This window comes from Meleagris gallopavo, chromosome 7 (assembly GCF_000146605.3).
Source record: "Meleagris gallopavo isolate NT-WF06-2002-E0010 breed Aviagen turkey brand Nicholas breeding stock chromosome 7, Turkey_5.1, whole genome shotgun sequence".
In the NCBI taxonomy this organism is placed as follows: domain Eukaryota; kingdom Metazoa; phylum Chordata; class Aves; order Galliformes; family Phasianidae; genus Meleagris; species Meleagris gallopavo.
The window spans coordinates 2,556,683-2,578,193 of NC_015017.2; the positions used below are offsets into that span (position 1 = coordinate 2,556,683).

At 42.5% G+C, this 21,511-nt stretch overlaps 1 protein-coding gene across 5 annotated transcripts in view; it reads left to right on the forward strand.

The window, feature by feature from the left end:
• Positions 1-6,473: 6,473 nt before the first annotated feature.
• The window catches only part of LRRFIP1 (LRR binding FLII interacting protein 1), a 71,855-nt gene continuing 56,817 nt past the window's right edge, over positions 6,474-21,511 (forward strand). For 2 of the 5 annotated variants that reach the window (XM_031554093.1, XM_031554096.1), the window contains exon 1: positions 17,348-17,501. Coding sequence is in view for 1 of the 5 variants with exons in the window: in XM_019616868.2 (XP_019472413.1) it covers positions 6,546-6,591; positions 19,575-19,612 (84 nt within the window). In the remaining 4 variants the exon portion in view is untranslated. Of the gene's footprint in view, positions 6,592-17,347; positions 17,502-19,574; positions 19,613-19,633; positions 19,855-21,511 lie in introns of those variants that run through there. The other 3 variants (XM_019616868.2, XM_019616867.2, XM_010713266.3) reach the window with 3 other exon arrangements.

A 21,511-nucleotide genomic window follows, 5' to 3' on the forward strand; every position in this document is an offset into this window, starting at 1 on the left:
GCAGGGGAGTTGGAGATTCATGATCCTTGAGGTCCCTTCCAACCCAAGCCATTCTGTGATACTGGGTTTTTGTTGCCCTTTCTTCTGGTAGAAAGTGCTTCTCAAAGGGCTAATCCTTTGTTGCTGCTTTATGCCATTCTCTCAGCATTCTTTACTTGCCATTTTTCTAATGCAGCTGTTCCCCACATCAAACTGTTGACACAAGCTGAATTTTAGAGGGTAAGTCAGAGGATCCAATGATATCTGCTGAGTGGTGATCACTCTTAGTGGGGAAAGGACCTGACTGGGGAGGACTGCACCTCTGTGTGGTGGCAGTGCTCAGAGCATATTCCACATAGCTTGCCTTGAGTTTTAGAATGCTAATAAATAGCCATCAAAGTCTTTTTTTGCCACAGAACAGTATCTGTAACCTGGTAGTACATTTGTTAGTCAGGGTTAGGGCGCAGGCTCTGCAGGTAATCCAGGATAGCTCAGACTCAGTTTGGATACAGTAATCTTATCCCACCCCCACACAAAAGCTGTCCAATCATTTCTTAAACAACGGCGTTTTTTCAGCTTTAATCTGAGCTGATGGGTTGCTCAGTGCTGTCTCACTTGGTGCAAGTCAGCTTGAAGGCCTTGGCTCCCTAATGGAACTTTTCTTAACATGGGGGAAATGGACTGTGAAGCAATAGCAAACATGGGAGGGTAATTCCTGTCTACTGACCAGGTAAGAGTACATTTAAATAATAAAAAAAAAATCTCAGCTGTAAAGGTGGGATATGGGGGTTTTCCTGTATTTTTTGACAGGTCTATTTAAAATGATTTGAAGAGTTGTTATTTAAATACATCTTTTTGAAATTTCTTCTGTAGTTTTTTTCCTGCAAGCTCAACGTGGAACTTGGCTTTCAGCCGTAGGAGATGTGATTAGAGTGTTGTCACTAGATGTGAGAATGCAGAGAAGCTGTGGTTTGCCCCCAGCCTGTTACAGCAGAATATCTGACATAATTAAATGGATGGTCTCACTGGCAGGAAGGGGATGTAAACTGAAGAACTGCATGAAACATTTTCCCAGCTAACCATCCCCACATTTCCACATCTAACAAGTGTTTCAGGGCTTAGCAGCACTATAAAGTAGTGATGGGCATGAAAACAAATGATGATTTTTACAACATTTCTCTTGTGTATGGTGTGCGTATTAAAAATAATAGTATAAAGTTGATGTGTGTAAAGAGGTAATGAAAAACAGTTCCTTGTAACATGTAATCATTATGCTGTAGACCCACAAAATATTTTGTAAGCACATTTTGTCTTTATTACCAGCTTGCTTTGCTGACTCTAAACAGTCTGAAGAGCTAAATTTAATTTGGATTGAGAACATTATACCTGTGGAAAGGTACTCTTCAGGATGACCTGTTGAAGTGTAACAAGTGTAACAAATATTCTGTTTTGTCTTTTGCTTGGGGCCAGATATGAATGTAGCATTGCAGGTGATGATACTGTTAATGCTCCATGATGTGCTGAGTAGTCATGCATTCTTTCAATTCCTGGCTTTTCCTTCAGCTTATGCAGTCCGACTCTTTCCTCAGAGCACAGAGAACCTCTGTGAGTTTGCTCTCAGCCATTTTATAGGTAGAATCAACATGCTTCTTCCAATACACTCTTTAACATGCCAAGCTTGACAGAACACCATTGGAGATGCAGGAAGCAGTTACTCAGACTGGATTTCCCTGTTGATGGTTATTGGGAAAAAGAGGGAAAGTGTGGACTGGCAGATAAGGACAGTCCAGATATCTAATATCCTGGGTTGAACTGCTTCAAAATGTTTATACTTAACTTAGAAGTGACTAATACAGCATTTATAGAATTATTAGATATTTAAGTGTCAAACTGCTGCTCCAGTTGTACAGCAGGCTAGATGTAATGAAATATAATATTAATCTGAGTATTGCCAAACCAGGACCATTGCATAAATGGCTTTAATTTCAAGTTCTGTGGTATTGCAGAGTCTGCAATATGACTTTGTACAGGGAAATCATTGGAGAGTACAAGAGCGAGACCTGTTTTTATATGACACAGGGGTTCTTGTTGACATTTTTCTCCTAAAAGTTGATTTGAAGTAGCTTTTCTTGCACAATAGTTTTTAAACTAGATCTATTTTTATAATGCATTAAAATAGTTAGGCTGGGTGGGAGTCTGCAATAAATATTTGTATTCCCTGAAGTAATGGCTGCTGGCAACTTCTGTGGTCTTACTCATCAGCTGCTGGTCTCAATTGTGCTGAATTCAACCTTTTTATCTCTGAAGAGCAGAAACAATTCCTTGTGCATGTTTCTCACCATTGAGAGGGGTTTCATTGATGAGATGCTGTGATGCTTTGGTTCTTGAAGGCAGTTCATTCAGGAGCCTGGCTGTGCCACTGCCATGGCTGGCATTGTGCAACTCTGCCAATACAGTGCTGCCTTCAGAACTTCCTCATTGCTTTCTCAAGTTGTGTTGGAGCCAGAGAGCCTCAAAAGACTGTTGTACCGAGCATTGCCGGCCATACATTAAAAATAATAATAATAATAATAAACCCAAGCTTTTAATATAAAGGTCTCTTAAATTAAAGGTCTGGAGGCTGAGTCTGGGCCAGCAGTGAAGTTACACTGTGGTGGTTTTATCTCCTCATCCTGTTTGGTTGCTTATGCAGTGAGATTATGCTACATAAATATGAAACCCCAAGATAAAAGAAAAAAAATATAGCTTCCTAGAAGGCTTTTTAGTTTGTCAAGCAGTGCTTATTTTAGAAATGGGCTAGTTCAGGGGCATGGGAGAGAATCATGCTAATGCCATCAAATGCTTCAGTAATTAGATGTCAAAGCACTCAGCATTTATTTTGCTTGAATGCTTTTTAGTGTTAGTGCTTTTAGAAGATAATCAATGTACTGGGCAACTGCTTTATTTTCATGCATCTTGTTCCTGTGTTAGCTGTCTTCTTTATGGAATACTCTGAGCTCATCAAATCTAAAAGTCATAGTTGCTTTTGTAACAGTTTAATGCTGTGCTGAAAGTTCCAAGGGCCTGCTTCAGTCTGGTGTCTGTTTCTACCATAGCACTGCTGGAAGGATGGAATGGAAATGGAGAGTGGACTTTCCTCACTTGAGCACTGACTCAGACTGAGAACAGAGCGAACCTGGCAGAGTTCCTTGGGAAGATCTGTGCTTCTGAGGCAGTCAGAGTGCCACACCGTACAACCGCAGTTCTCCCTCTTGTAAGGGAGAAAAAAGGAAAAATAAGATGGTGATGCAGAATGGGAGGAGAAAAGGGAGAGAGATGCCTGCCTTAAAAATGTTGTAGCCCAGTAATGTGCATCTTTCCCCCCCTTCCTTAAATCCTGCCTTGCTATGTTCCATCTTTCAAGGGTGTGCAGAACTGCAGGGCCTGTGCCTGTGGTTTAGCTACGGGTGTCATGGGAATGAACTTCCTGCCATAACGGCTCTGTTCTTCCCCTGCTGTGGCTGACTCACGCTTTGTCAAATGCTGAAGTTAACCCTTAAAAGTGAGAAGACAGACAGACCACCTGTTGTTATTCAGAGAGGGGAAGATCCCAGCAGAGTGGATCTGGTGGACAGACAGCAGAGGATTTTGTCGTGCAGGTTGCTGACTGCTTTGCAGGTCTGATCTGGGGCAGGTCATTGCTTTGAGGCAGTTTTTTGGGCTTCAATGTTTTGGACATCGGTTCAAGCATTATGAGAAAGGCCTTTATAAGATTACCTGTCTTTTCCTACCTGGATTTAGCAAAATAACGAGCAAAAGTTGAGGGGTTACTGTTGAGATGGAGTGACTAGAAGGTTTGCCTCGATGCATCCAGCCCTTCTATAACTTTGTCAGGATGGTGTTTAATCTGGTATTGATCTTCTGGCATCTGAAATCTGTTATAAAGCCATTACACTGGATGGAGTCCTGAATACCCTAATTGTGACAGAATAGCTGATGAGGTTCAAGTAAGTGCTTTAAGAGTAGTATCAGTTCTGCTATTCTTCAGTAATACCAGAGTAGCTCCTTACTAACCTCAGCCCAAGTTTAGCAGAAACAGTACCAGACCTTATTACTGCAAATATCAGCTCCCTAATGTGGTGCCTACTGTATTATGGTATTTCTAGAGCAGGTACATGTTTAGAAGCAATACTGATTCATTAATAAAATCTAGAAAAAACAAGCTTTGCTGCTCAGCAGTTTCTCTGCTCACCTTATCTATATAGTTTCTAGGACTCATTTTGAGAGGTTGGACCCCTCCCAACCACCCCCCCCCAAAAAAAAAGCTTGGCAAGTTCTAATTATATGATTTAAGTATTTATCTCAAATAAGAGAATCAGCAGAACTGATGAGTTCATGAATGAGCTGAAAGAGTAGACAGGGCAAGCCAAGATAACGCTTGTAGCAGCAGCCAGCACTGTTATGTAGTGCACCTTTTATCTCTGTATTTGGACCAGAGTTGCTTCCTCGCATCCAAGACTTGGCACCCTGACTCTTCTCTTGATGTAGTTGTAGAGAATTTGGGCTGTTTAACAGTAGTCTCAAAGAGTTTTTTGAAAGGAAGAGCTGCTTAAAAAAAAAAAAGTCCTGGTAAAGCATAGAAGCAGAACTGTCAGCTTGATCTGTTCCTCCTGTTCTCAAAGCAGCACATCTAGATGTGGGAAATGTGCCCAAGGGATGGGGCAAAGTTGAAACTCAGTTGCTGACAACAAATGGCCTACATACTTTGAATGAGCTGTGATTGGAAGTTGGTTTAAAAAAAGAAAAGACTGAGTAACTGAAAACTAGACTGAAGCTTTATACTGTAGTTATAGCTATAGGGGCTCTTCCCACATAGTAAGACTGAAAGCTTATCTACTATCTTTTATAAGATGATGTTGCAATCACTACCTGTCTGAAGCTGAAACCTTCCCAAAAGAAAGACAGAAAATGACAGTTGAGAGCTGAGAGTGGATCTAAAAGAGTGGGACCCATACTTGTTGCTTCAGACCTTGGTCAGGGCTTTTTCTGGATTCTTTAAGACATCTCTGTGTTACAGGTACAATACTAACATTATCTTGATGATAATTTTGCAAGTTTGGCGTGAGGTGCTTTTGTCAAGCCTGGTTGAAGCAGTAAGTCTGAATTTAAAACCTAGCAGTGAAACAAGCTCTGTGCTAGCAGTTGGCAATCTTCTGTGGCCTCCCTCCTTTGCAGCTTCGAGTCTCCATGCGTCTCCTCATCAAACACAGCAGCATCCGCTCTTCACATTACAGCAGCCTCTCTGTAAAGCCCTGCTGCTTGCAGGCATTCAGGTGTCACCTCTGCTGCACTTGACAGAGATGCAGTGCAACTTGGAAAGATGGGCTGTGTAGCTAAAAAGCCAGCTATCCTCATTGCCCCAGAGAAGTCGCTCTTTCTGACTTTTGATCAAGCGAAAGTCTGTTCTTCATCTCCAGGTGATTTTCAGGATTTGGTGGAACTGTAAGGCAAATAAAGATTTGAGTGCCAAAGGTTGCCTGCAAAGATGCTCACGTTTGTCCGTTTCAGCTGCTCGCTGTGCTGGGTGAAGTAGCTGCACTGCCCTAAGCAATTTCCTATGATAGATTGTGAAATCGATTCTTTTTTCTTTTGAAAGGAGAAAAAATTGCTCGGAGCTTTTCTTTTTTTTTTATTTTTTTAATTTTTTACTGGTAATTAATGCTTAAGACCTCACTCTTATAATTAGTGTTAATAGCCTTATAAATACTCTTCACAGAAAATTAAGGGAAATTACGCATTGGAGAAGTCAAGATTAAGTTGCTGTGCTGTGAGGAATAATAGGCTCTAGCAGTACTGTAGTTAAAAACAAAACCTCACAGAGAAAGTGGCAGCTTTCAGGTAAAGTTTTATTGAAAATAATATTGTTTGCATACGTAGTGCCTTAAAATTAATCACTATATAGTCTATTTTCATCCTAGGAAACAGGCTGTGTACGTATGTCAATGTTGTTGTAATTCTGGAGTGTCAAAAAAAAAATGTTCAGATAAACTCTTCTCATCCCTGTAAAACTGTAGCATGTCGAGTGCTCAGTACAAAGCTGCTTTTTGTGATGGTGTTTGGCTTCTCAGCACTGAAGGTTGTATGGCATGGAGTCAAAAGCAGCTTTTCCCTTTGCAAAAGCAAAGACTGTGCTTGACAAAGGGAAGGGGCTTTAAGATCCACATCTTTGGCAAGGCTTCTTGTGATTCATGGAAGGGAAGTGGAAATCAGTTTCTAAAATTAAACTGAACTTTCACTTTTTTCCCCTCTCCTCCCAGTGAATGTGTTACTTTGTCTTTGGAGATGTGGATGAGAGAGGAGGCTCCATTCAAGGCTTCATTACAGGACTGGTCAACACTAATATCTCCTGTCTCCCCTTGGAATTTTGAAGTCACAAAGACAAGTTTCTTGCATCACCTTGAATCTGACATGCTCTATTTACCCTTTTCCCTGTTGGAAAGGAAGGGTGAAAGTGTTTCCTGCAAGTGCTCCCCATCTCCAAGGTGGACAAACAAGGAAGGGCTGTGTTACATGCTGTAGTTAGAGTTATGTGGAGATGGCTGTTGGTCAACAGCTGCAGCCCTCTGCTATCGTGTGAGTGGTTTGCTGTTTGCCACACTGCTTATTTTAATGAGCTCCATCTGTATGTGGTGTAGGCTGTAATAGAAAGCAGTCTGCTTGCTAAATGATGTCTAAAGCGTAGTTTAGATGCTATGATTTACTCTACTGGGTTGCACGTTAAGGTTGAATATCAAAATGATATGTTTGTTTACTATAGGACCATAGAATGGCTTGGGTTAGAAGGCCTTAAAGATCATCTAGTTCCAGTGCAGAATCATTGTGCAAAATGCTAGAATTTTGCATGAGAAGGAATGGGATTACAGGGTGAGGTGAGAATAGGGCAACAAAGGAACTGATGTTTTTTTCTGAAAGAAGCAGCTCATAATTCTTAAGGATTAACTACACAATTTATTTTTTTTTCTTCTAAAAGTCATGATAATGGTGATATATCATCTGCTATTGAAAACCTCATATGGAAAATGAAATCTTACTCAGATAATGTACTGGTGAAGGATCTCAATAGTGAGAGCTGAACAGATGTGACTGAGGGAACGCAATATGGATTAATTTTGATGTAATTTCCAATAAAAGTCAAGGCAATTTTCCTAATTGGAACAGAAAAGAAGAAAAACATTCGCTACTAGATTAGGCTTAATAAGACAGAAATAATGCTTTTTTTTTTTTTTTTTTAGCTGTAACTTATTCAGGTAAAATTGCTTCAGCCTGAGTTTAAATATATCAGGTATGGCATCCAAAGGCATGGTTGGCTTACTGGGAATGTATGGTGCAACATATTTTCCTTTTCCTCTGCCATAGGTTCAGTATAAATCCTTAAACAGCCTGCCATACCAAAAATAAGGCTGTATAAATATCTGAGCACATGGAAAAATAGCTTTCCTCTTACCACCACGTTAGAATTTAGAATAATTACTCAATTTTAGACACTCAGTTGGAACCACTTAAATTATTAAGGATTCTGAGAACCCGAACATCCAGATTTTGGGCAGATTACTGGAAACGAGAGAGGCAGTGCTGGCACATGCACTGAGATGACCATTACCAAGTAGGATTTCAGGGAAAATGTTTGACAGTTTGTACTTCCAACAGCTGACAGGTTTTTTTCAGCTGTAATAAGTGCCGAATTAGAGAACTTCACACTTTACTCTTTGTATTCCACTTGCTTCACCTTCGATTTCAGATTTGATATGGAGAAAGCTTAAACTGTCTAAATGCATAAATTAGTCATCTAGGTGCTTGTGTTAAACTTAAAATAATAGCATGGAAAGTAATTAATGCCTTAGGCAACTGTTAGTGGGATCTGCAAGCTCTCATCTCCAGCTCTCAGATCTGTTGCTGTTGCAGTTAGATGCCTACAGGAATGCTTGGGATGGAACAGATGCAGAAAATAAACCTGGCTCTCAACCTTGGGATGGTTTCCTGGAGCTGATAGGGATTTTGTGGTGGGAGGAACATGCATTCTTGACAGTAAAGCTGTCTTGGCCTTGTTCTTAACATCACTCAATTTGGTGTAGGGTTAAATACAACTTAATTGATACCATTTTTGTCAATATACAGGCTGCTCAGTCATAGCCTTTTAACCATACGAGAGCTATGGTTGATGTGCTGGGCTGAATCTGAGATTCCTTTGTCTGGAATCAGCCCCAACTAACATGGCTAGAGCCCATCTACAGAAGGTCTGAGGGAAATGACTTGAAAAACAATTCCAGGCCCTTCTGTTCAGCTGTGCCTGTGTGGAGGAGCCCTTTTCCAAAGAAAGTGTCATTTAGGCAGGTGCTCTTTTTTTTTCTAACAGAAGCATTGCTGTGCTTCTGAGAGGCATTTCATAGCTTCCAGCTGCAAAGTTTAGAATAAAACCACTCTTTCAGATGAAATCTAGTGTTCGTGACCAATTTAACCTATGTGGATTTCGCTTTGTTGGACTGGTCCCAGTCACAGCTCTTATATTCTGCTTTGGCAGTGTAGGTGAGAGACTTATTTTAACATTTCTAATCGCTTTTGTGAGCGGGTTCTTCTTCTGTTTGTGCTTCGTATCACTGAATTATTACAAGGTTGGGCACGGTTTATGCTACGGCAACGTATAAGAGCCCATAAAAACCCCAGTAGTATGAAGAGGATCAATACCTTCTGCATGTGAAGAAATCTAGTTTTGGAGGATGATGTATGCTATGGGAAACATGCATGGCTTTCTAGAGCCCTATTTTGAGTTTCGTGTCATTTGAATGGCATTTGCTAGTAGTAAATGCATTGAACAGAACTAATTTTAGAACTATAGGTCAGAACTTGAATTTGTTTGTTCCTCATTAGTCTCTCAAGTAAATGAGGTCTTAAATTTTATAATAAACAGCACTTTTTTTTTCCTCTCTGCCAGGTACTGTCACGTTTAGTACAAGCCAAAGAACATTCTTATTATTAGTTATGCAGCCTGTTCTCTTTATAAGCTGGGCTCCATTTTTAGCGCTTCAGTCATATTTCCAGCAGTAGATCTTTTTCCTTTCTTACTCAGTTTTGCTTTTGTTCCTGATCTTTTGCTTCTTTTGTTAGCTATAGGAATGCTGTCGTGCAAATCAGCTGGGTTGTCACAGGGAAACTTCACAGCATGAATGTGATGAAAAATAACCATATTTGTTATTTTTTTTCCTTATTGAGATACTGTAAGGGAACGAGCAGAGAAATCACTTCCTTACCAACCTGTGGATAAGTATGTGAGTGGGGCAAAGAGCAATGTGCAGTCTTGCTTCTGTTGCTCCCTTGCTACTGGATTTGAAAGCTGAGCAAAGGAAAAGCAGATAGTGATCTGTGATATAGGAGTATCCCTTGGAATCAGTAAGCAGCCCAAGCCAGGGTGTTTTTTCTTAGTGTAACTGATCGTGAAGCAGTGTATCTCCTGTTGAAAGGGAAGCACGTGGTGAGTATGCCTTTGCCATCTGTCCCTTGTTGCTCATGTCCGTTCCATTAAGAGTGGTGCTTTCGTTGTCTCTCAGAGGACAGAGCAGGACAAGCAGCAGCTGCCTTGCTGGCAGTGTGTGCTAATGCCCTAAGGAGATCGGCTCAGGAGGGGCCTGCCCACGAGCTGCAGAAGGGGAGTGCTGCAGGCAGCGTGCAGAGGAGAAATGCGCAAATCCCTCTTAAAGAAGTTGCAGCTTTCACCATTTCAGCTTCTGCAGCTGTCTGTGAGCTGCTCTGTGTACTTCATTGATCGCCTGAATATAGGCGTTTTTATGAGATTGATGATAATCAGCCTATTTAGAGTTCTTTCCACTTCAGTGAAATGGATGTAAGAGCATGGCAGGAGTTCAATCCTGTGCATCGTTAAGGGAAAAGAAACCCTTCCCTGGGCTTAGTGGCAGTGAGGGATGGCTGTTGTTTGGAATGATGCGATACCATGGCAGAATTTGAAAGGTCAAACAGCTTGCTGCTTATGTGGGGCAGATGATCGGTACTCTTGGCGGCATACTTGTTTAAAATCTGCACATACTACACTTGATCTTAGCCAAAAGGCTGAGAAGCAAGTTGGCTGTGGATGTCCCGTCCTTAGAAGTGTTCAAGGCCAGGTTGGACAGGGCCCTGAGCAGCCTGGTCTACTATTAGATATGGAGGGTGGTGGCCCTGCCTGTGGCAGGGGGTTGGAGCTTCATGATCCTTGAGGTCCCTTCCAATGCAAACCATTCTGTGATTCTAATAGATGCTAAATGGTTGGTATATATTCAGTTTCTTCACAGAATGCACAGCTAGGACATGAGCTGTATGTATTGTTTCTTTTTTTTTTTTTTAAGTAGAGTGCTGTGAAAGTCAAGCACTAAACAGCAGGCAGCATTAATTGCTTGAGGATTCATATGCTCAGTTAGTGAAAGATTTGATCCCCTTGTCTTCATACAGATGAGATGTGATCTTGGTTGGTCTCTGGGTGTCACCAAAACATTATACAACATCCTTTTAATTGTTCATAAGGGAGCAGAAATAGATGCTTTTGTGTCAGGGCTGTAATGATATTCCACTACGTTTAATCTGGGTGCTTGATCTCCACAGGTGTTAAACTTGAGCCTGGCAAGCAAACCAAGGGTAATTCCATATTATCACTTAAAATTAATTAACTTCCTTGTGTTTTTAGTGAGAAAATCTCTCCTCAGAGGAGGCCACATCGTGATGAATAATTTCTGTTTCAGAATGGCCACGAGACAGGCAGACTTGAAAGCATCATCTCTGTGTGCTGTTAGTGTGTGCACTGCATCCTTTGCAGTGGACATCCAGATAGCTGAGCTTTCTTCCTGACAGTTAGAAGTGACACCTCCCAAGTAAGCCTTGGACATAATACACCTGCAAAGCAAACATCCCTGTGATAAGCTTGGAAGGATTCCATATCTGCTAGGGGAAAGTCATCCAGGGAGATGAAGAGTGGGTTGGATTCAGTGCTTGTGTCCTACCCAATGCTTTGTGTGTGACTCTGGCTTCTGCCTGGAAGTGGGACAGCAGCACCGCGTGCTGCTGGGCTGGCTGCCAGATGCCCTGGGAAGAAACTGCTGCATGGTAAACGGACAGGGATGCAGCCCAAAGTCATTTCCTGCAGGTCGATACATGTGAACGTCCTCCACCGAAACCGCCGTGCTTCTCAGCTGCTGTTTGGAAATGTCACAGAGGGGAGCATCCTTCCCTTCCTCCTGTTCTGGTGTGTCATATCTCCTCGTGTCCAGGTAGCTGCCAGCTGTAGTGTCCCTGGTGTAGTGTGGCATATGGCAGTGATCTGATAGATCCTTTTTAAGCTACATGAAAATCTCTGAGCGCTTTGCTTGCAGCGCAATGGTTATAATGGCAGGTTTGTCAGAACCTTGACTATTCATCATGCTTAGTTCTAGCACGTAGCTGGATTTATAACAGCACTTCTCCTATTTGAAGAGAATTAGTTTTGCTTTTCCCAGCCTTGCTACGAGCACTGAACTGGATTTGCACATACATGGATGGCTTTTCCAGTCTTGGTGCTACAGACTTGCCGTGACTTTGCTGACTGTGGCTTTTGTCAGAGAGCTGTTAGCATGACAGGAGAGTGTCCTCCAAACACTCAAGGTTGCTTGCAGAACAACCTTCACTGTCAGAATTTCAGAAACCCTGTTGAGTTAATAATAATTCTGCAACCTTTTCTTCTGTACAAGTGGAGCAGTGATCTTTATGATATTGCTAACTGCTTGTGAAATGACCATTCATTGTGTGATGGTGTAAAATCATGCAGCTCTGCCTTTTGGTATTACAGGAAGCCTTAAACCTGCTGTTAAAAAGTGGATAAGCTGAACACATTGGACAAATACTCAGTGTGTCCAGCTTCTGTGTTCACATGTTTCAATGTGCTGTTCAGAGAAGAACTGCATTCCTTTCCTGGCATAGTTTTTTCTGCTCCTTTGCTAAGAGCTATATGAAGCACAGGCTGTATGATTTGGAACACTACATCTCCTAGATAGACTGAGGCTTGACGACCTCAACGCTTTTTTTTTTTTAAACCTTTTTTGGCACCTTTATCTCTGAGTATAAATAGCTCACAAGCCTGTTCCTCAGCATTGGCTAGGCAGAAAGGAGTGTTAAATGCTTTTGCGAGGTGAAAATAGGCTTTCTCAGTTACTTGTGATGGAGCATGTCCAAGCTGCATGATATATTTACCCACTTCCATTCCCTAGCAAATGTTATGCCACAGATTCAAGCAGCATCTGCAGATTTTGCATAACTGTATTTAAAATGCTCTCCTACCAGAGGGTTTGTGCTGGGCTTACAGACAAGCGAATCTCTCCATAATTCAGTTATATATGGCTACTGGAAGCAGCTCTTTCTGAAACTTACACATACAGTTTTTAAACAATGTTCTGATTGCACTATTTCCTGAAGAATCACTTAAAATGGTCACTTGCTTTGATGGTGATTGCTGTGAGCAGCTGGACGAGTTTACCATTCATGCCCTTGTGTCTCAATTGATTTTTTTTTTTCTCTTAATAAATGGGCTTGGCATGTGTAGATCTTTATCAGCACTCTGCTTTGTAGGAGATAGGAGGTACATGGGGTCAATAACCTCATGTTACTGCCAGGGAGGAGCAGGTGGGCAGAACCTGATGTGGATTTCAGCAGAAGCAAGCTATCTGATCTAAGAAAATAAACAGAAGTGTATCATTTTGTGTTGTCTTTTGTTGTATCACTTTAAAGCCTACTCTAGTTTTACTAACAAGCTGCTTTCTGATCATTATTAATATTTTAATATTTTTCATTAACTGCAAGCAAAATCAGTGTGCTCAGCTGTGTCTGTAAAACCAGGTGTTCCACATGTCTGTGGCTATACATAGGCAGAAGCTGCATTAAAAGGCCAAGGCCATCAGAGCTCACAATAAAGCTTGTGTTGGAGTGATGACCATGCCCAGAGTCCATTCGTAAGAGCACCGAGGCCATTATCTCTGCAAGAAGGGCTGGCAGCCAGGCTGGAGCTGGGATGCGGTAACTGAACCAGGACAGCAAATGGAATGCTGGGTTGGGAGGCAGGAGGCAAAATGCTGCACGAGGCTGTGCCTCTACAGAAGCATTTAGTGCAGTTTTCCACTTCTCCTTAGAGCTCTAAGGTGCTCCCACTTTAAGCAGCATAACTATCATCAAAGTGCTCTGTCAAAGTGCTGTCATATTTATTCCTGTTCTTTTGCTTAAAAAAACAAGCATGGCAGGCAGCTGTGGCAGCCTGCAAAAAATGTTATGAACTCTTTAAACCTCTTAATGTTCTGTTTTATTCTTGCTGCAGTGAAGTTCTGAGTGCCAGAACCTTTTGAATACCTGGTACCTTTTGAATGACTGGTATTTAAAAAAAAATAACATATAGGTTTTGTTGGAGGTCTTCAGAAAGCATTCATGAAGCTGAGGATGGAGACACCAAGCATAGAGTATAAGCAGAATGAAGTTAGGGATTATATTTCTATAGGAGGAAAATGTGGAAATATAGTACAGACTTGAAGCATCCCCATCCTCTTGCTACCTTTGGTTTGCTTCAGCTTTTTTTTCCCCTCCTTTATACTTTGCATAGGTGATTGGAAGGCATTTGGACGGGGTGGTAATTTAAGGAAGGCTGAATTACCATGTAGGTACACAGAGGAATACGCCTTCTACAGTGGTCACGTATCCTCTTTGTTATCCCATGGTTAACTTAAAAAGTGCTAATATCTTCATCCACATCCTCCATGACAAAATTTTCAGGCAATGGAACACTTAGGCTGCAAATTTGGGGACCCAGCTTTGTGTGACTGAGGTACTGCCTCTTTGGTAACTCAGGACATTTGCTCTGTTTGATTGTTACTCCCTCTTGTGGGTTTCAGGACAGACTGAACAAGCTAGAAGTTCACTCTTGACCTTTCCGTATGGAGCAATTCATCACCACTACACCTCTGACCTGCTAGATGGGATGCTGACCTTCAGACTTGCCTCACTGCATACATCTGAGAATTAGAGCATTCTTTTATTTCAAGAAGATTAAATCTGGGTGGTGCCTTAAAAATACAAAAGCATTTTTTCCTACTTGTGTTCAGAAACTTGCAATTCTGTGCCAATAGAGTGTAGCACAATTTGTTTTCTCATAAAAGTACATGAGAGTCTGTGTCGTAGCATTTCTCTCTTGCAGACTTGGCAAGTACCTGATACAGTGACTGTATTACGATCTCTCATATCTTCTCTCCTGCAGTCAGCACTTCTGACTCGCAGTTTGAGGGCTGTTGCTCTTGTCTGCAGAGAGCTGCTATGCTATGCAAGTTGCTCCTGACAACTAAATTCCAAAAAGGAGCTGTGTTTGCTTCTAGCTTGCTCTCCTGTGTACCCAACAAATACAAATGACTTAGCTGTGCAAAAGATTAAGCTCTTACTGGAGATTCTCATTCGTTCTGCTGGCATAACGTTTGTGTAATGTGTTATATGAAGATTTCAGAATATTACCTCTTGCATTTGTTTTCCTCCAGAGGGACATATCATCTCTTTTCTCTGGACAAGAAACTGAAGCACAGTGAAATTCTGTATTAATTGATGACAAAGACCGGTGCGACCTACTGGTTAGTTTTTGGCATGAAGATTCAAGAACCTCCCACTGATACAAACAGTTCTGACCTATTGTAAAATGTAAAGGTCTCACACTAAGGATGATTCTCAAGCAGTTCACATGACCTAACTCCAATCTTGGGCCATTTAAAGATAACATTACAACATGTCTTGGCTTTGGAAGCTGTTCAGTCTCTTACTTGGTGTGACAATGCAGTGCACTGAGTAAAAACCTCTTCAGAAAACACTTTTTCTGCATCAGCTCTGTCCTCTGCTCTGACTATCTGACTCTTCATCACACTGGAAAGTCAGAAGTGTAATGCCTTTACTGGGGAGCTGTGCTTACCATAGTCTCATTCTGCTTTCCAGCTGACCAGAATGATGATATTTTTACAAATGAACAAGTCTACACCCAGCTCAGACTGGTTGAGCCATTGCATTTAACTGAGGAAGGAAAAATAAACAAAATCTGTATCTGGTGGTTGTTTATGACCTATTGTTCAGTGTTATTACAAAAAATAATTCATTTAGATTTTTAGGAAAAGCTTACTGGACTGAAAAAACTTCTGTTTGTGTTGAAGCTCTTTTTTTCTTTGCTGCAGGAGTAACACTATATAAGTGGCTGGAGCAGTGGCTGCCCTTGTTTTGCTCATTTCTGAAACTGAAATAAAACAGACACCTTGTAAACAGGAAAGAGGAGCAGCAAGTTCCTTTCATTCCAGGGCTAATCCCTAAAAATTAATGGAAGAGCTGTTTGTGTATAGAAACAGGACAGTGGCTGTTAAATCTTGGGTGTTACAGGCTTTGGCTCTTGTCCCCTGTACTTTTATTAAGCCTTTTTCCTCACAGCTCTGACCTTTTATTTTCACAAGCATCTTGATTCCTATCCTTACAATCATAGAATCCTAGAATGGCCTGGGTTGAAAAGGTTCAGTCATCCAGTTCCAACCCCCTGCTGTGTGCAGGGTCGCCAACCAGCAGACCAGGCTGCCCAGAGCCACATACAGCCTGGCCTTGAATCCTCCAGGGATGGGGCATCCACAACCTCCTTGGGCAACCTGTTTAACCTGTTTCTTCTTGTGCTCCTGTTTGATATTCATCATCCGTTTTGTCTATATAATGTTTTCTATGTATCCCGCCATGTATTTTGCTTAGTCTGCAGTATTTTCAGCTTATCCTTCAAAACAGCATTAGTTGCTTTTAATTATTTTTTTCCTCGATTAATAACTTACAGATGCTGCTTTAAGCTGAGATTTGCATCAACATGTGAACATGCTAAAATTGCAGGGCTGTGTTCCAGACTTATTCACATGAAATTTGGGATGCTGTGGGTACCACGTTTTGGTCTCCACTGACTATATTGCTCGTAGCAATCTCTGAATATCAGTTCTTATTTATATTTCAAATGCTTTTACTGTTCAGGAACAAAAGCTCTGTTTATGCCCATGTTCAAAAAGATGCTGGTATTCACCGAGCCCTGGAGCCCTCCCTGACCTGTGTTTACACTATAAAGAAGCTACTGAAATAGTGCTGTTTATTGCAGGCTCCAAATTTGGTTATTGTGTTTGCTTCTTCCATGAGCAGCATGGTCAAGACAAATGTGTTTGCTCTTTGCTGATGTGTACTAATGGCTGAATTCAATTTGCATGCATGCTTCCTTACTGAAGCTCTGCTGAGCCCTGGGTGCTTGCAGACCAGCCCTATTGGGAAACATGCAGTTTGCTGTTTGGCTTTTGCAAGAAAGAAGCAGCAGAGCAGTACCAAGGGTCTGAAATAGAGTTCCACTCATTTTGTATGTGTAGTATTGGTCTAAGGTGTCAAGCTGGAGAGAATGCAGAGCTGTTAAGACAAGTGAAAGGGACCACTGAACACAACTTCCTGCAAGTGAATGTTTCAGGAGACAGCACTGGGGACCTTATTATATTCTTATTGTGAAACTGCAGCATTTGTTATTACTGTCAGTTGGTTTTCTTGAATTTTCCTACTGGATGTCATTTTAGACTCAACAATTGCAATTTGCTTATCTGACTGAATGATCCAGCTGTTTCCAAGGTCAGTGTTGACTCCCTTGAAACTATTTTACATGAATAATAGTACTGAGCTCAAGTATGTGAATAGTCTTGTATAGGCTGTATGAAGCTCATGGCTTTATTCCTTGAGATAACAGCTGTAGAGTGGCATCCAAGTGCTTCCCTGATGGGAGCAGTCACTCACTGACCAGAGCTGATCAGGGATGCTAACTGAAGATGTGACTGAAATGCTGATACCGTGTTGATCCTCTGCCAGGTAGGTACAGCAGCTACAGAAAGGTGGTCAGGATTGGAAGCTGCAACACGCTCCTGCAGAGCTGCCCACAGCCTCTGTGCAGGGATTGTTCTTGCCTCCCTGCTGTGCTCCATCTGAGTACAAAAATGTGATGAGGTATTTATTGCTAAACAGCCATGAAAGTCGTATGCCCTCTCTATACACAAACCACCCAGTTTAGGATCGCTTTCCGATTGTAATCAATCATCTTTTCATTCTTCAGGCACTTTTGCTACAATACTTACACAGAATTGTTGGGGGTTTTTTATTTTTAATGGGAAGGCCTGCAGAACTGATCAGTTGTCACGCTCATTTTCTTCTGAAGCCACTTTGAACTCTGCAGCGTTTTCACGTGGAGGGGGTTTGTTTAGATTGAAGGAGGTGCTTCCAGCACTTTCCCTCCTCCCACTAGTCCAGAGTGCCTTAAAGCAGAGCCCTGCTTATAGCAGAACCAGCTGCAGTGAGCCAGCGGCCTGGGACACACAGCAGGCCCAGCATTGTGCCAGAGACCACTCCAGCTGCCAGCCCCTGTGGAACTGCTCTGCGAGCTCGTTATTGTTAGCGTGCATGAGCTACACGAACAGGTAGGAGAGAAAAGAGACTATCAGCTTTCTGAGTAATGCATGAGTTTCACAGTATCACTACTTGTTTTCACCCCTCTGGAGGGTTTAAAAAAGCAAAAGGTTTGCTAAGGGAATAAATGCCTCTCAAGCGCAGCTAGGGTCTATGGCAGTTGTTGCATGGTACCCCCCTTTTACAGGTGTGGTGAGATCGATTCCTTGTGGTAGGATGTGCTTTGGCAGTCCATGCAATCTTATGATGGAATTCAGTTATTGTTTAGACAGTATTTTTAGCAGCAGCCCTTTGTGACTGCATGGCAATACAATTTATGAAGTAAGACACAATTCCTTAATTGTCTCTTATGTTGTAGAGCTGTACGCGGTGTTCACTGCAGCACTCCGCAAAGTAAACATTTCCTTCGTTTATGGGGAAAGGGTTCTTGTCAACAGACTTCCCAGCTTCTGGTCACATGCTTGAATTATCTCTGAGATGGGTTTTCTGGCAAACGCATAAGCAAATGTTTCTCAAGTTGATGCTGTTTGTATGTAAATTCCTCATTAGCTGTGGGTTTCTTCCCCTCCTTCTCTTCTTGGTCTTTCGCTTAAAATGTTAAGCATGAAGAACAAGAATGCTGACCCGTTAAAGAGAGATAACTCGTGCTTGCGCCATCAACATGCCAAAGGGGAATGTCTGCCTGATCGTTCTCCTGGCACTTGGAAGTTAACGGAGAAAAACAGAATTCTGGAATTCTGAGGAACAAAATAAGAACTCACTCTTGGGACACTCTTGCAAGAAGCGCTTGCCATGAGAAAACATAGTTTTACCTCCCAGCAAACCTTGGTCTTGCAGGATCATGTGGTATGAATTAGTAATTCAGGAAAAAATGCTTAGGTTGCAGCTGGGCATCATGAGAGGCACAGCAGCACTCCTCCTGGTCAGTTTGCATCTGTAGTTATCATTAAGTGTTGGAAAATTGGACACCCCCCCAAGTCAGTTGTTTTGCTAAGATGTTTGACGATGTGAGTCTTCCATGTTTGTAAAGGTACTTAAGGTAAAGAAATGATAGTTGTACATTTGAGTACATTTCTCTGCAGTGAATATGAAGGTCGAATACGTGGGGTGAAACCATGATCGTATTTAGTTGTAAGCAGTTTCCTTCCTCCTCCTCGCCGTGTCGCCATCTAGCCTCAATCAAAAGTCATCTGTTGATACTGGCAGTACATTTTGGAGATGAAAACTGGACATTGTTTTCCTAAGAAGCATTTAGTTGTGTACACTTGAGTTCATTGCCTTGGTGACGGTTTACAAGGAGGTTTTGTTAACTCTGCCAGCTGAGCTGTGAGGGTGCCAGGATGCCCACAGCAAGCATTCACGACAAAGTGAGATGCATACGTAGTTTCTGCTGTCTTCATGACTTCGATAGGGTGTTACTCTATAGGTTTTTATAGACATTCTTGAAATTAGAACAAGATTATGTACTGAAGGAGGAAAAAAAACCCTTGAGTAACTACGTTTTTCTTCTGTTATGATGTGCTTGCCAGCTTTTTCATCCATAACTTGCGGTTTGCATTTTCCCTTCTTGCTGTCGGGAATGCCAGTAATAAATACAATGCTAGCATTCTAAAATACACTACTTGAAGATAAGAAAGGGAATAAACATTCGATTTTTTTTATTTTTTATTTTTTAAGATAGAAATGCAGTTAGCTGAGTTGCAGATGGAGGTGATGGACAGCATTGCAGTGTGGCTGTTAAGAGCTAATGTTGGGGTGGTCCAAACTGGAGCCATTGGGCTGCATGTTGCAGGTTTTTTCAGTGCTTCTATTTGTCTGCCAAGGTTTTGGCCTTTTCATTCCAACTTGAAGTTCTGCTTCTGTGCACCTCTAGTAACTAACTCTGGTGTAACAAGCCCTGAAGACATCAGTAGGGTGTGACCTGTGTTGGAGGGCTCCCCTGTGTTTCACAGCAGTTGTTCTCTGTCAGCTTAGTGGTGCTGAATGGCTTTGGCGAGCAATCAAGTAAGATGCAGCATTGGCTGCCTAGCTTGTGTCTCAGCTGATGTAGTTACAGCATCATGTGTGCTTGCTTCTCATTTCAGTGCCTGCAGAAGCCCACAGAGCACCAGAGGAAGGAGAGGTGAGGAGAGCGTGTTTGTAGCAGTTCCCCTTCCTGGGAAATCCAGCAGCACCAGCTTGCAAATCTAGGCAGAACATGCCTTGCTCCGTGTAGAATCAAGACAGACATGTCCAAGTGCACATCTTGAATGCTGTCAGCTGTATATTACTGAGGGGAAAAAAAGAAAGGAAATTCACAAGTATTAAAAAGACCTCCTAATCCTGGAAGTCTGCGGCACGCTGTGTGTTTTGACTTACCCTGAGGTATGAAGTGCTTTCTCAAGTAAGCCAAGTGACAACAAACATCTTGGGTTCTATATTGGTTTTGGAAGCAATTGAAAAAAGGTGTGTGGGGGGGAGATTCTCAGTAATGTTGGTCTTATATAGGAAATATTCACATTTCCAGTATATCTTCTTAGTGCCACACAGGACAAAAACCTGTACAGGTTTGCCAGTAAATTAGAGGGGAGGTGAATTCTTATTGATCACGAAAGCCATAGCAAATCACCTGTTTTAAGCATACTTCTTCATGCCTGAGTTACCGTGCTTTCTTGTGCGAGGAAAGATGTTTTTCCTGAAGAATTAACTTCAGAGACTGGCTCATGTCCCACCTCAGGGTGAGCTGCCATTACCCAGGAGTGCACTTCCAAGCTAGTTTTGGTTTTGGGGGGTTTCTGCGATGCTTTGCTACACCAAGCTGAGCCCTGCAGGATAACTGCTGGGTGATGCCAGGCTGCAGCCATAGAGCAAGGCAAGCTGCTGGGCCTTATAAGTCATGTGAGGACCTGGAATATTTGTTATTCTTTCAGTCCTGTGAAACTTCTGTCAGCAAGAGCAGAGAATGCCAGAGTGTGAGGGAAATGTAGCAGACTGGAGCTCCCTCCCGAGTGCTTGTGATGGAGGAGCAGTGTGTCTGTCTCACCTGTCCAGGAGCAATAGGACGTGGCTGAGTCCTGCAATCACCAGCAAAAGCAGCCAGCTGGTTACCTTCTGAATGCAAAGTAGTGCCAGCGCTTCCAAATTAGCTAAGATATTGTCAGCAGCATGGAAAATACAGGAACAGGGTGCTCTGCCAGCATGAGAACTGGGCTCTTTGTGCGGGGCAGGCAGCTCATGGAAAAACTGAGCTCAGCTGCTGGGTGGAGACTGCACGAGGTCCCAACCTTTGCCGGTGACCAGGAAAGTAGGAGCAGGGTTTGGTTGCTGGTGACCAGGAAAAAGAGAGCAGGGTTTGGTTGCTAAGGGAGGGCCCTGTTTTGCTTGTCTGCAGCCCCACACCGTGTGCCAGGAAGAGATGACTCGTAGCGCCTGCTATTGTTACTGCTGCTAAACCTCTTTGGGTAAAAGGAGCTGCCCAGGGTTTTCTTCGTGCCTTGGCGGTTTCCTACCTGCCCTCACCTCTGCTTCTCAGGCAAAATCAGAAGGGCTGGATGTAGCTCTGGGCAGCCTGGTCTGCTGGTTGGTGACCCTGCACACAGCAGAGGGCTTGAAACTCAATGATCATTGTGGTCCTTTTCAACCTAGGCCATTCTAGGATTCTGTGCAGCTTACGCCAGTGTCCTGAGCTCAGCTCAGCCCAAGCCAACGCAGCGTATTGATAAAATTGCAACAAATTAGCTACAGTAGAGTGGTTTATTTCTGAGATTTAAAGGCTGATGGTGTGAATGACCGTATGTAAGCATCCATACGTAAGCATCTGTTCGAGCGCTTCTGGATGTTAATTCATTGTGCTTGGAGATGCAACTCGGCTGTGCTGCCCAGAGGGCGGCCATAGGCTAAGCGGGTGCTTGTGCTTGTTGCTGGTGTTTATCTCCCTCCAGCATATCGAGGAAGCTGTAAGCTCGGTAACCGTTCTCCCAATTGCTTCCTCTACATAAACTGCTTAAGGGAAGTACGCTGTGTACATAAGCCTCTTCACCAA